The sequence below is a fragment of the Erithacus rubecula genome, assembly GCF_903797595.1.
Source record: "Erithacus rubecula genome assembly, chromosome: 4".
NCBI classification, from domain to species: domain Eukaryota; kingdom Metazoa; phylum Chordata; class Aves; order Passeriformes; family Muscicapidae; genus Erithacus; species Erithacus rubecula.
In genome coordinates this window covers 4,102,190-4,117,938 of record NC_136686.1, presented here as the reverse complement: position 1 = coordinate 4,117,938, position 15,749 = coordinate 4,102,190, and the positions used below count along the sequence as shown (strand labels likewise).

At 42.8% G+C, this 15,749-nt stretch overlaps 1 protein-coding gene across 3 annotated transcripts in view; it reads right to left on the bottom strand.

Moving 5' to 3' along the window:
- Positions 1-2,691: 2,691 nt before the first annotated feature.
- TMEM178B (transmembrane protein 178B) overlaps positions 2,692-15,749 on the bottom strand; it is a 208,234-nt gene continuing 195,176 nt past the window's right edge. For all 3 annotated transcript variants that reach the window (XM_079304768.1, XM_079304769.1, XM_079304767.1), the window contains one exon: positions 2,692-14,906. In XM_079304768.1, the coding sequence (XP_079160894.1) occupies positions 14,656-14,906 (251 nt within the window). In that variant the 3' untranslated portion in view covers positions 2,692-14,655. The remainder of the gene's footprint in view (positions 14,907-15,749) is intronic.

Genomic DNA, 15,749 nt, shown 5'->3' with positions numbered 1-15,749 from the left:
TGCTCCTCAGGGACACAGCAGGTGATTTCTCTGCTCTGAAGAACAGGAGTTTTTGCTGCCTGTTTTGCTCTGTTCAATCTGCTGAGGTCCTACTGTGTTGGAGATGAAGTGACAAGTAGATTTCATTCTCCTAAACCTAATTCTCAAAATTTGCATTATTTTCCTTCTTAATTCAGTAGTTTTTTCCTCTCGTGGCCAGCTGGAATCTTGAATAGAAGGTGCTAATTCAAAATAGGAGTTGAACCACAAGAGATGAGCACTCCTGCTGCACTTCCCAAACTGAGCTGTCAAGTCCAGATGCCCAGAATTGGGGGGGGGGGGGGGGGGGGGGGGCAGTGTCTATGTAAGCAGCCTCAGCATTTGCCTCCTGAATGAGACAAGGGCACAGCAAACCTCTGCTCTTGCATGGGTAGCTTTGATGCCTTGGGTTTTAGCTTTTATATTTTTCAGAATCTCTGCTCCTTGATGTGTAACTCTGAAGCTTCATATTAGGTGTTAGTAAGTTCTCTTCACAGGGTAGTTAGACAATGCAATTCCTTTCTAGCTGAACAATCAAGGACAACTGGTACCCAAAAAGCAGAAACAATGGTGAGGGAAAGGGGGAAGCCAGAGGCCTGAGATTTCTTAGCCTGGGGCTGTGGTTGGATAACTGACCCCAATAGTTAGATGAACAAAAACTTATACAAGTGTAAAAACTTGTGACTGGGATCCATCTTGGATTTGGTTTGGGTGTAGCCCCAGCAGGGCTCTTGCACTGCCCAAGGTGGATCCTTTCAATAAATACCTGTTTTATTCCTTTTGCTCTGTCTAGTCTCTGTTCCAGGTCTTGTGTGATACTGGGCTATGGAAATCCCTCTGTGGTGAAGTACAGTTAATGAGTATTCCCTTTTCTTGCTGTCTGCTTTGTCTAGATGCACTGCAGGCTTCTGTGTGACCCTGTGGCTCTGCCTGGTGTATTCCATCCTCTTGTGCCAGAGAGCTGGACCCCAAGATGTGAGCAGCAGCCTGGAAAGCAGCACAGAGGTGGCAGGAGCAGGGAGCAACAACCAAAGGTGAGCTTTACATTCAGCTAATGCAAACCTGGACTTTTAGGCATAAATCTTTCTTGAAGTCAGGACATTTTCTTTCCAAAATGCATGAGGATGAGGATGGCTGGGTGCTGTGCCTGGGGGCACAGGCAGCAGTGGACAAGGAGACAAGAAACCTCATCCAAGGTTTTGACACCTCATGGTGCTGGATATACTACTATAAAACCTCTGCTCCCATCATTTGCTTTGGGGGGGGTTGCCAATTTCTGTAGCCCCAGCCAGCTCTTCCCTGCTCCTGCTCTCTGCTTCATCCCACAGACTTTATTTTTATTGCCCCACTGGCAATGCAAGTGGGTTACCTTGAAACATGGCAAAAATAGACACATTCTTGGAGTCCTGGGTTCAGTATATCACCAAGATTTCTCCCTTCCTCAGCCATTAGTGCCAGGGAAGAAGTCAATAAATTTATGCCAGTAGTGATGGGTTTTTTGACAAAGAATTGTTTTTTACACTCCTGTTTTCTGATTCTTCATTTGGTTCCTTACTGCTGCTGGTGTTTTAGACAGGGCCTCTTTGGAGGCAGGAGGGGCTCCATCCTGAAAGCTGCAGGAGACTGTTTTGCTACATCCCAAAGTCTGTCACAAAAAAAACCAGTCAGCTTGGGAAGAACCATCAGGTGCCTCCTTATTTTTGACTGTCAGATCTTTATAGGTACAATGCCTAAATCAGGCTAAAAGAATCAGCACAGACAATTTTGATATTTAACACCATAACCAACAAAATAATTGTTTAAAAATACCTTGCCATCATTTTTAACAGTTTAATTCTAGATTAATTAATTTAAAACTCAATAATTTAAAAAATAATATCAGTGCTTCTCTCTTTGGTCCACTCTTGCTTTTCTTCTGCTAGGACAGTTGCAAGCACTTTTGTCTACTTATTTTAATTTTTTTTTTTATATACATTTGAGGTAGTTTTGATACCTTTCCATTTGTTGTGAATACCCTAAACACTGGGTGCTCAGCCTGGGACACCTGCAGCCTGACTCTGGCTGCACACTGCAAGCCCTACAGAAAATGTGTGTCTGCTGCAGGATTGCCTGTCTGCTGCATTGTTGGATTGTCTGCTGCAGGATTGTCTGCTGCAGTGCTGTCAGCCTGAGGGCACAAAGGCAGTGAAGAAGCACTGATATCAGTGCAGCATTGTGCCTGCCAGGTTTCCTGAAGCCCTTGCAGATGAGCACTGGAAACCTGTCAGGCTCCCATCCATATTCAGTTTTAGTTCTTTATTTGCTGGGGGGAGGTGGGAGCTAAACTACTCTGATATCTCTATGCATTTCTGTCAAATCACAGACTTAAACACATTGTCTCCAAAAAGAGATTAATGGTGTTAGAGAACATGCAGTACTCTAATATCAAGGCTCCAGCAGGAATCAATCCCTTCTGTGACAGACAGAAAACCTCCTTGTAAAGTCATGTTGAGATCCTGCTTGTGTTTGTCATGCTTTGTACAGTGATTCTGATCAGAAGCTATCTAATCTTTATTATTGCCATAACTCAGAGACCACCCACCTCCCAGTTTTGCTCTTTGTCCTCTATCCTTCTGTGAGGATGAGGATGGTGAAGTGTCCAGTCACTCTCCTGACAGAAGCAGACACAACCTCTTAAAACACACAACATGATTTTTTTTATTTGTTTAATCAGTTTACATTCCACAACTGACAGTTTACTTATTTATTTTTTAATTTTCCATGAACAAGTCGTTTAGTTATTTACCAGACAAGATTTTAATCGATGGAAATACAGTATTCTGTGCCAATCTGAATAAAACCAAAACAAATCAAAACAAAAGGGAAATCGTAAGATGTAGCCAGTTTTTTGGCAAAGTCCCGTGATGCTTTCTGCAATTCTTGTCTTTCAAAGTTATAGGGGTTTGTTCATTCTCCCTGTTAGTTCCCTGATCTCAACCCTGCCACTGAAATGTTCCTTCAGGGCCACAAACTGCAAACACTGATGCATGTGCACAAACACCTTGTGTCTGCAGATTAGCACCTTGGATTAACACAACAAGAAAACTGGGCATGTTTCATGTTTGAACAAATTCTGTTCACCTCTGCTGCAACAGATCACAGGAAGAAATGGAAAAGTACAACACACTTGATGTCACATCACTTGTGAAGTTAGCCACCACACTCACATCTCACCAGAACAACCTAACAAAATAGTCAGTGGTTGTTGATGTATTGTTAGCACCGATGGCCACAGGAGCCACTTCGCCTCTTACAGCAGCACAGAGGTCCCAACCTCACAGGACATGTCATTCTCTATTACTTCTGACAGCAGAATGTTACTACCCCAAAGTCCTAAAACTCTGTGTGTATTGGCTAAAAAGTAGTCCACTTGGCTGAGCAGTTGCACACACAGTTCAAATATCCTTTAGAGTGCCCAAACCATAATTAGAAATGGACATGGTTTTGGACTTTTCAAAATATGTTGAAGTTTCATATCTATTTCAGAGTAATTCCCAGTCTAGCAAAGCACTTAGGCATGTGCCTAGCTTTAAGCATGACAATAGTATCCTTAATGGGAAATTTATGCTTGAAATTAGGCAAGTGCTTTGTGGGATCAAAGCTCTGTAGCAGTGCTCTGAAGAAATCAGGATCCTGAGTGTCCTAATCCTGGCTTTCACATTTACAGCCACTGCAGATTTGAGTAAACCCAGCTACTGTCTGGATCTTCAAAAGTGCTGAAAAGAGAAGGCTCCACCTGCAGGTGGTAGAATTTGTGAGGGGGCATCAAACCACTAAGTAGAAGGTCTTTCCCCAGGCTTTTGGCTTCCCATCTCCACAATGGCTATAATACCTACCTGCCTCAGACAGGTCTGATGGGACTCATACTTGTCAAATTTTCTATAGAGAAAATATGCCAGATAAATGTGATGTATTGCTGCATTTCTCTGAATATGCCTGAGTGTTGTGGCATTCTAGGTCTTTCTTAATCCAGCTTTGATGTGTGTGTACTGCACTTAGAGGAAACATAAACAGCTGGCCAAGATGTACCCACATGACAAATGTCCTGTACCAGTCATATTATTTTACTTGGGAATGTCCTAGGAAAGTGCTGACATACTTCAATTTGCAGGCATTTAAGTGAATTATTATCCTAAGCCTCCCAAACTGTCAATTAGAAACAGTGATGACTGCAACTTTCATCATCATCAAAGGATGATTATGGGAATTGCTTCATTTCTTCTGAGCAAGAAAAAAAAATCATAAGAGAAACAGGACCAATGAGAAAGTCAAGAAAGGGAAACCCTCCAAAAACTTTTGGCCAGTGTGGTAGTGTGTGGTTGGGCTGAATATTACTTGGGGCAGAAGAAATCCTGAAGAGCAAATATCTGCAGTGGCTGGTGGGGAGTCCAGTGTGTCTGGTCTCTCCCTGCCCCTCGTACCCCACGCTCGTGCCCCCACTCAGGAGTGGTTTGCACATCCACACACATTTCCCATGGGCACAAGTGGGAGAGCCAGAGTGAGACCCAGGTGCTGAACTGGCTGAGAGGTTCATGAGCAGGTGAAGGTGCCACTGGAGCTCTGATGGCCTGAGAGCTCCAGCCATTCTCTTTCCTCACCAGGCATTGCTCTGTCCCATGGAGCCTGGGCATCAGGGTCACAGCAGAGGTTATGGCTTTCATTAGGAGATGAGATGGGTTTGCTTGAGACAAAGTGGAAAGTTATCCAAGAAGATTATCCAAGTGCATCATGGGGGTGAGAGGTCAGGCAGGCCCCTCTTGGCAAAGTGAGCCCAGCTGGACAAGCAGGATTGATGAAAAGAATGGGAAACAAAGACAAACTGGTATGGAACCACCCCTCAGCACCTCCTCCCATATGATGTTGTGCATTGACTTTATCACCTCTTAAAAAGAGGTTTTCTTTGACACTAAAATTCTGAATAACCTTGTGGACACAGTGAGTCAACAGTTTAAAGAGCAACCTTTGAGAGTTCCACATCCCAGTACCTTCCTCATCCCTCTCACAGAGAGGGAGGGCAGGAGAGTGATGATGAGAGTTTAGGAACATTCTGAAAAATGTTGCAGAAAATGTGCTGCATCCTTAAATCTGATATATTCTCAAGCTCCTCCTCATTTCCACAGTTTACTCTTAAAGCCTTTATTTCTTTTTCACAGACATCTCAAATAACAAAACAGTCACATATGCAAGAGCTGGTATGGAATGAAATTTAGAAAAAAATGCCTTTACAGGAAGCATGTCTGTATTCTCACACACAGGGAGGCAAAGCAAGAGAGGGAGACAGAGATATACATCTTACTCCTCAAAAAAGGGGAAGGGGGAACAGGAGAAAAATGTCAGGATGATACCCTACAGCTTGGGCAAGGTGGTACCATGCTGAAAAATAACATTTGATCCCTGGAACTCAGCTTTATCTTCCACTTTCTAACTAGAGTCTTTCCTTAAGTACTAGTATACAGTATTGAACCTTCATTTTACAGGTCCCTGCAGGTCAGCTGAAGTCCCTCTTACCAAAACCTTAACAGTATTTTAAAAATAAAGTTGTTCTAAGAGATGGGTGAAGATTGTCAAGTCACTGACTTAAATTTAGCTGTAGAAACAAATAGTAGTGACCATACATTGGCACAAGATCCAAAGTTGACTTAGCCTTAAACTTTTCAGAAATCAGTTTGATTTTCCCACTCCTCTGACTGTTTTATCCAGGTAATATATACAAGAGTTCCCAAGTTCTAATACTAGATTAAATTGCTGGTCCTTCTAGATAGATTCACTAACAATATGCAATTCCCAATTTTGTCTTTGAGAGACTCTCACCATGAGATGGAGATGTACATTCATCCTTGTCAGAGCAGATTTCTGAATAATACAGCCACAGTTCATCCTCTTGTTGAGTTCTCAGTTTGGTTTTTCTGAGGACAACTATAATCCCAACAATAAGGGATGAAATTGCAATCTCTTTAATCTCCATGTAAGCTGTTTGTAAAGCAGTTATTAACATTGAAAAAAAGAATATGAAACTACCCAGACTGTATCTTGGAGGAGAATTTTTGATTATCACTACCAGACTTTTCCAGGCCAGTTTGGGGATAAAGCAATAAAAGTCACCCTTGAACAACTCAGCTGTTCAAATGTTTAAGATGTAAATTCACTCTTTGAACTGCTTCAGCACTGCCCAGGACTGGCAGAGAAAGGTGAAGAGTTCAGACCAAAGACCTCTGACCTCCAGCACAGGGGTCTGTGCCTGGAGGCCACCACAAGGCACTCACCTCAAATGCTATTTCCAGGGGTTGGGACAAACCCTATTCTTTGCAGTCATGTTGCAGTTTGGGAGGGGAACATCTTTTGTTCCAACAGGCTTTCACAATTAAAGCCTGTGTTTCACAGGGGAGCCCAGGCCATGCACCCAAAGCACACAGACACAGCTCATCTCCACATGGATGCTCTTCTGCACTAGGTACCTGACTCACCTCTCCAGGATTTAAGATCTTTTAAGATCTTGGGATCACTCAAGACAGGTGAGTGGTCATTGCAGGAAGCAAGGAGCTCCTAAAGCTTGGATGTCAGTTTTGCTAGGTCACCACCTGTAAGCAAGACTTTATCTTCACTACCTGTGCAAGAAGCCAGGGGAGATGAGCCCATTAACTTCATGAACTCAGTTAAGTGTCTAAGGTTAATGGGGACAAAAGCAGGTCAGAAAATCCTGGCTTTTTGGTGGCTCAGTGTCATCCACAAAGCTGCTGCTCCCAAATGCACACCTAAAGAGAACAGCATCTGCACAAAGGGCCTCCTGATAAAGGACAAGAGAATCAATTGAGAGGGCTAATGCTGAAGAGAAATCCTACCATTGCCTTTTCAGTCCATTCCTTTTCCTTAAAAAGCCCTTGGGAGCCAGTCCTTTGACTGGATGTATGTGGATGTGCACTGCTGACCTAAGTGTGGTACCCCTCCTCAGCTGGTGCAATGGCAAAATGAGGATTTTCCTGGGAAATAGTACTTTTTACTTTGTTTTGGTTTAAATCTGAGATACATGAGGATTGTGGAAAAGAAACAGTCCTTTGCCTGAAATTCTATACATCAACCTCAGGTTATTTCAGGCAATCATGAAGATATGGACATTTTTCATAAATTTACAAATATATATACAAATATACACATCTATACAAGTATATGTGTGTCAGCCTATGGGCAAGGTTTTGTAATGATTTATTCCAGCCACACACAAGTATAATGGTTGTTTTTTTACAAAAAGAGTTTGGTAGAAAGTTGGAGTGACTTAGCAGTGACTTTTCCAACATCTATGCAAAAGAACCTTAAGTGGGCTGACATAGAAGTGCAGCCCCCTTACCTAAGTCTCCTGATCACACACAGATAGGACCCAGTCTTACATCTGCTAATGAAACAAATTTTTCCTTGATCCCAATGATCTGTAATCAATGAGAATTTTACTTGAGAAAGAACTGAAAGTTCAAGCCCCTTTTAGATACAGTTTACAGTTTTGAAAGTTGTAAAGTCTGTCATATTGGGCCTCAAAACACTTTAAAATAAAGTTACTGCAGAAAAATACCTTCAAAAGTTCCTAAATATGCTTTTCTGCGTAAGTAGGGGAAATTTTGTCCTGCAAAAGATCAAACCACAAATACATAGATGTAAACACTCTAAGTGATGGAAATTGCCAAGTAAAAATAGTAACAGTTTAAATTAGATATCTGTGATTGCTGTTGGTGCCCAGGAGTTATAAATAATTCAGTACACTCTAACTGAGCAGTCTAAGGCATCACTTTTGTTCTGATTACTCAAACCTTTTTCTTATGATCTATATTGTTAATGAATAACTCTTTGTAAAAAAAATATAGCCTTATGCTCTACAGGCAGAAGAAAACTCTTCTTGAGATAAAACTTCATGAGAGCTTAAGCAAATTAGGAGCATGTAAGTTTTTTTAAAAAAATTATGTAGGCACCAAAAGCATTTAATTTTTTATTCTAAGAATTAGATGCTGAAGCTGTTTTGTCTATCTGACCCCAGGAGAATAAACTGTGACTGATTCACACTTCTTGGAATCGACATCATTTTGAAACTGGGGCAAAACCCACAGGTTTTTGAACATCTCTGATTTGGAGGGGATACATTGGCACCTCTTCCTTAAATATCCAAGTTCTTTTTGATGGAAAATACCAAATTTATCCCAGTTGTATTGTGCTTCCTCATGCATCTCCAGCAGAGAGTTTGCATGTGATCTGCACACACAAACAGGGACAGGGATGGCATCTGAATTGCATTGCAGCTCCTGAGTCAAGGATAAAAGAAAGGAGAGCAACTATCCTGCATTTTGCTATGTGTTTTCTCTCTACATAGGACACATTTAAAGGTTCCTGGCATCCACATCATGTGGGATGTGCACATGTGTGTGTTTAAGGACAGAAGGGAGTGAGGGTGCCCATGTGTACACTCTAGGCAAGAAAGCTTTGGAAGTCACTTTTTGCCACTGTGCAGGAGTGCTGATCAGTGAAGGAAGAACATAAAAGTGCAGTCCTAGAAGGGAGTGACAATTCCTGATGCTGAGGGTGACACTGGATTATCCTCACAGAATTCTACCAACTGCTATTGAGTCTCCTTTTTTTCACTCTCCCACTTTCCCCTGGACATAACCTATGTGAGACTGATATTTTCACTGTAAGTCTTCCCTGAGCAAGGGAAGGACAATTGATCTGTGATCCTAGTGCTTTACTAGGGGTGACCAGAATTCAATTTCCCTCTTGTGGCCTGTATTGAGGCAGCCATCCAGACTCTTTCTCAAGTTAAATCCTAAATTTGTGCAAGGCAAACTGCAATTAAACTGACAGCACTGTATCAGGCTCCAGTTCTCCAACTGATGTCAGCAATGAGCTTGTCAGAGCCCCCTGGCACCAGCAGCATCTGTTGTCAAAATGTTGCAATCTATAATTATGGCTCTGAAGAAGGCTGTTTGACTGGGGTGGTAGTGAGGCATACAGGATGGAAACCTTAAGTTGAACTGGGGGGATGGCAGGGAGGGAGGGGAGGTAGCATCTGATGACTTTCTAAAGCCAAAGAAGAGATACCGTGAGTGTATAAGCACACATTGCATTTTCGGTGTTAACCAAGACAGCACTAAAATATTTTCTAAGGCACCTGAGCTTTCTATGAACCTCCACAGATTATGGAAGAGTTGCATTATATTCCTGGCTACGACTGGAAACAGTGGACTGTAAGTTTTGAGCTAAGGCCTGGTTTTTGAGTTTTCACCTTAGACTGGCAGAATCAAGATTTTTTTGCCTGGAGTTAGCAATCAAACTTTAAGCTTTTTTGAATTTTGGTTTCCTCACCTTGGAAATTCATCTGCTGCTAATCTTGACATGCAGTTTGTGTTTCATGCCCATTTTTTACTCTTTGTCTGCTGTTGGTACCTGGCAATCATTCAGAGCTGTCTCAGTTTTTCACCTTGAGTCTTTCCTTGCTGGCTGGATGAGCACAGCAGTGTGGATTATGAAGGAGTGGGAATTCTGGGGGCAAGAAAATGCAGTGGTGGTTTGTGCAAATGTGCCTGAGCACTCCTGCAGCCCTTCTAGGCCTGTGTGGAGACACACAGAAGAAAGAGCCCAAATAATGCATGTCTTTATTTAAGCTATACTTGGTAACATATTATTTTCCCTCCATTTCGCTGCCAGCAGTTAGCGTGGCACTCAAGAATTAAAGACAGATTACAGTGATTTTCTTCTGAGCTCTGCTTATCAGTGGGGCTCCAGGGATGAGCCTGATTCAGAGGTGCTGAACAGTGGGTAAATGGGCAGCCATGGAGACACAGTCTTCCAGGTATGCTTGGGAATCTGAAATTGCCCCTGCACATCAATCCCCTCCTTCACCAACTCTGCTTTACTCATCATCCATTGAACTGCACAGCTAACATAACATACCTAAAAATGGTCCCAAATGACTTGCATCCACAGGAAAGCAGAATACCTGCACTCTCACAATTCACTCCTGGGAGGATGAGGATCCTCTGTTTAGAGGACTTTCCCCCCCTTTCATTTGTAATTGCAGCTGGAATAACATTTTAAAAAGTAATGGCAATTTTTCAAAAGCGATATTTCAAAGAAATTTATCTGGTCACTGGTGGTTTGTGATCCACTTGTGACTGTCCCTGGGGTAGAAGAAAAAAAAAAGCCTAACTAGAAAAATAACTGGAGGGACTGTACTATTTAGATGAGGAAAGATCAGTTGTGTGAGCAAGAAAGGATTGATGATATATACAGGCAGCTAATATGGGTCAGGAAACCTAACACACAAACAGCTTTAGATTGAAGGAGGTGTCCTGTAGGGTACATAGGATACAGGGCACATGTGCTCCTGCCACTTTGCCCCTTCACATGTGTCCCAGCAGGGATGGGCAGCAGAACCCATTACAGTCACAGGGCAACACAACCGAGTCACTGCACACAAAACCTCAGCCTGCAGATTGCAGTAGCTTGGGCCAATCCATCCTGCATCCCTAGGATGGGTGTTTTAGGATATCTGTGCTCACTGCACTCCAGTGGCTCTCTGGAGCATAGAGATGTGCTGTCCCACAAGTGCAATGTGAAAGGCTACATGTGGGGAAGAGCCTGCCAAATATGGATCCTGCATTTCCACCTCACAGAAAGGGAGACCAGGAACATACTGGTTGCTCAGGCTAGGACAGAGTGTCAGCTTATTTGAGAGGAAGGATGGGAAAAGAAGAGAGTGGGCTGGACTCTGCAGGAAGCTGAATGTCATCCAGGAAAGCACATTCTTGACTTTAGGCATATGAACCACAGTTGAGGGGATTAGTGAGATGCTCCAAGTAAAGCACATGCTTAGGCACTTGGCCAGAGCAGATCTGAGGGACAGGGTCAGCCCCTTAATGCTGGGATCACTGATAACAGATTTCTAATTAGCTGCTATTCCAACCAAGAAACCACACACTAGTCAAAATCTTCCATCTCTCTTCAGAAAGATACTTCAAAGCCTCCCCCAAAATGCAGAAACCCAGAGTAGCTGAGTGTGCTTCAGCTCAGGAGAGATGGAGGCACTGACCATCACAAATTGGCACGTGGATGTATTCTGGATCAAGCTGCTCTAAGGACAGGTCTGAGCACACAGAGGGCATGGTGGAGCTGTGCCCCCTGTTCAGGGCCGTGGAAGCACATGGGACTCCCCCCAGTTCTTTGAGAAGCACAGAGGGAAATTCACAATCTCCCAAAGGGATTCTACCCTTAAAGCAATGATGAGAGAACTGGTGTTTGGACAAATGCTCCTCTTGGGGATCCAGCTGGAGATGATCACTTGCTGCTTCAGACACTCCCATAGCTTTTAAGATGCTTCATAGCCACACTGGCCTTACAGAACCTATGCTCCAGCAAGTGGAAAATCACAGAACTGGCCCAAAGATTCAGAATCAACACTTTTCCATTGTAAATAAAAATAACCATAACCCTCTTCCATCACTGCCACACACAGACAGACACACAGGTTTATATACAGCTTGTAAACCAACACCATCAGAGAATACTTCATCAAGGCAAATCTGGTTTTATGCCAGCTGCAGAAAAAAAGGAAACCTTTGAAAATCCATCAAACAGCAAAAATACTTTCATTTTTAAAAATCTTACTGCTATACCTCTTTCAAAACTGTATCTGTAGAATACACCCTGTGAACACTCATGGACCACCCAAGGATACATCATCACAGGAGCTGCTGTACTGCTCTGCCTGCCACAGGGCCTGATGGCAGATCCACATTCTGGGACTCTGGTTTACCTGTGTCACTCCAGACACCTGTATTTACATGAAACACCTTTCCTATCATGTTCAGCACTGCAGAGGAGGAAGAAAGTTTGCATTCAAAGCTGTTTGGATTAAACAACTGTAATTTTCCTAATAATTTCTTACCAAGAAATAGTGTTTTTCAAAGCTTTGAAGAAATGACCAATTTTTATAGATATTTTTTTTTTTGTTTCCAGTTATTGGTTTTCTGCATTCAGCTTTCATTTAGCTCTCTGAGTCTGTTTTTGTTTTAAATTTCCTCTTCTGTTCAATGGTAATTCATCAACCTCCTTACCAAGTAGGCACTTGCACAGTCAAATTATTTCAAAACTTTTCAAAACCACTCTATTTGAAAACCTTCCCAGAAAAAAATAAATAAACCAATCTGTTTAAAAAGGAAGCTTCTTCAAAAGGCTTGTATTTTCAGCTTGAATAAATAAGTAATTTCTCTGGTCACATCTAATGGAAAATGGAATTGTGAAAAACTTCAGTTGACATGGATGGCACTTCAGTGGAAACACACTGACTTAGCAGCTGGCATTGGCATGTTTGGGGAATCTGTAGACAACAGAAAACAAAACTAGGTAGCTGAGCAAGAATGGAAGAAACCCAAATCTACTCTACTCCAACATGCCCTCCAGAAACTTCGTTTCTTTGAGCACGGTTAATACATGTGTAAGAATTATTTGTTAGCTGGATATTTTTAAACCAAGCAATACTCTTTCTTGCCAGCTGTGTAAATGGCATGACCTGGAAATTAATGCCTGCATTTCTGTGCAGCAGGCACAGACTCCTTCTCCTGGGGAGATCAGATGGAGAGGATGACTTCTTATTGACTAATGAGGACTGATACCATGCAGCTATCACTTCAGAAAGGATTGCTGGCACTATCCCTGAATTTAAGAGCATGTTGGGTTGGACTGGTTTTGGGGAGACCTGTTTTCTTTGCCCTGTCTCCCTTTGCTTGCATATTTATCAGTGGTGCCCTCACTCTTACACATGGCAATTCAGTCATCCTTCTTCTGAGTCCCTTTGGCTACACCCTTAGCCCTTCTCCCCACCTTCCCCACAGCCACTGGTACCCTGCAAGGACCCACTGTCCTCACAGCCAAAATGCTTTTCTTCTTCTAATGGCATTCACCCACCTCTCCAACTTAGCTGTTCCTTTAGCTCTTCTGGGACTTATGACCTGAATAATGGGAAGAGCAGAGGGAAGGAAAAAGGAGACAATAGGAAGAGGAGTAGCAGGAAAAAGAGAAAGACCAAAAAAAGAGAGAGAGTTCCATTTGCAGATTCACAGTTATATCATACAATGCTTAAGCTCATGGGAAATGGATCTCTGTTCTCTGCATCTGACCCTTTCACATCCATCTGTACACAGTTCTCCCAGATGGAGAGAGGAGATGTCCAGCGAACCGGGGCAGTTTCCAAAGACAAGATGTGGGAAGGTCTTATTTGGCATACATCAACACAATGAGAGGCATCTCTTACTTCTCTTCTACAGAAATTAGCTCCCTTTTCCTCCTCCACAATGGCTTTTGCTCAGTTGTGTCAAACATCCAAGCTGGAAACTTGATGAAATCCCATTCCAGCAAATACCTGGTAAAAAACCAGCTATGAGGCCTCTCCCCACCTCCCTTCTCCTTGGTCAGTCTTCCCCTGGATCCACCATCCTGAACTCTCAGAAGCTCCGTGGAAAAAACAAAACAACCTGCTGAAATCCACCAGAGGAGACGTGCTGTCTCTGCCCTGACAGCTTTCCTCACGCTTCTGCCGTGGCGGTGCCTCAGTCTCGGGCCACAAACACAGCATGGATGGTTGAGTGGACAATCACACTGCACGGTTTAGAATTTCTCTTTTTTGTTTAAAAAAAAAAAAAAAATTAAAGTAAGAGGGAAGAAAAGGTAATACACACGTGTATCACAGCATTTTCAAAAGGCCTTCTGCTGCATTGACATAGCAGTTCAGCCTCAGTTGTAAGCCTGGATGTAAGGCAGCTGGAAGATTAAAACCGCATTGTTGGAAAGTCCGCTGAGATGTCCTCTTGGAGATTTTTATTGTTTTTTGGGCTTATTTTCTTAGATGCTTATTATTATTATTATGATTTATTATTATTATTTTCACTTGTTTGCTTCTCTCTAAAGCTTGACAGGCAAAGAGAAAATGCTTTTCTACTTTTCCTCACACGTTCTGTCCGTTTTGTTTTCTTCATTTTAAGGAGGGAAAAAACACAACAAAACCCCAAAACCAATGACACGACAGACTTCTGTCATTTTGTTTTCAGAAAGAAAAGGGACATAGGTGGGTTTCTGATAATGGTCTTGAGGAGGTACATTGTTGAAGTGGCTCAAATGCTCCATTTGTTCCTTTGCTTGCTGCTTGCATTTTCCCTTCTGGCTGCAATGGACACGCTTTTTGTGTCATCCCCCCACGCCTCTGCCCCCACCATGTCCTGTACAGATTCTGCTTCCAGATTCCCCACGTGGATCCCCTGTTCCCCCTCCCAGATGGCAGTAGGTAGGTGCAACTGTAGGTTCATTTGACCTCTAAGGTATGATGCTGAAGTTACGAGTTGGATGGAAGAGCCACGTGAGAGAAAAGCTTTCCCATCACTCTGAGAAAGAATGAAGCAACACAGAGTCCAGTGGAGATGTGAGTGCCATGTTGGACTCAGCTCTACCTTGGCACTGGAATTAATTTGAGATTTTACATATAGATATATATACATATATATGCATGTATAGGCATACATAGGCACATATATATAAATATATCTGTCTGTGTGCATTCGTTTGCTATTTGCTTTAGCACACTGTCCCGTTCTCAGGTCTAGTTTTGGGGCAGTTGGTCCTGGGGACAGGTTGGACAGAAGGGGCCAGGGTGCAGAAGAAGCCAGAGATGAGGGTGAGGCCCAGGCCCCCCCACGCACAGAACATGGACCAGCCGTAGCCGTGGCTGATGTCGTCGGGCAGTCCGTACAGGTAGCGCGGGTAGCGCGACAGCTCAAAGTTGATCCCGGCCACGCACGTGCACAGTGAGATGATGCAGAAGGTTCCTGCAGGACAGCGGGGAGGGGAGCAGGAAGGAGGAAAAAAAAAAACAACAAACAAAGAGAAGTTAGAGAAGTGACAGAGACACCCCTTTGCAAGCTGGCGCAAGCAGTAAGGAAGTTGTTGGTGTGGATGGCTTAGTCTGGAGGAAAGAACTGAGCGCCACCAGAGCCTGGAATATTGATCTGCTGCTGAGCAGAGCTGCAGGGAGAAACTTCAACAGGAACATTTTTTTCATTATGAGCACTCCCTTGGGAATCAGAATGCTTCCATGGAACCATTGATTTTTCTGAAACTTTGCTTTAGACAAAAACAGAGTGAATAATTTTGTTTTGACATTTTTGGGAGGGAAAATACCCTTGATTTTTTTTGTTTCATTCTGATTTTCCAGTGATAGACTTTATATAATATTACAATATACTTGACATATTCTGCCTCTGTTGAAATGTACGTTTGAACTTATGTGGGAGATTTTCTTCACGCTTTTCTTATATCAAAACAGAACACTTTTCATTATGCAGTCTCATTTTAAATATAACTTTAAAAAAAATCTTTAAATCCTTCACAAAACTCAGATTCTGCTCTCTGCATGACTCCAGTCTCAATCTAGATGCCCTCTGCCACGTTGCTGAAATCTTCAAAATAGCCTGGTCTTGTTTTCCATCTCTGCAGCAATATTTAATTTCTTATTTGTTCCTGAGAAAACTGCAAGGACAAACTTCATAACTCTGTCAGGAGGTGTTACAGAAAGACACACATATCAGGTGGGGCTGAACCCTATCCCACACAGATGAGTCTAATTTTGATCTTTGGCCTCCAGCTTCATCTAAAGGTAAACTCTGAGCTCC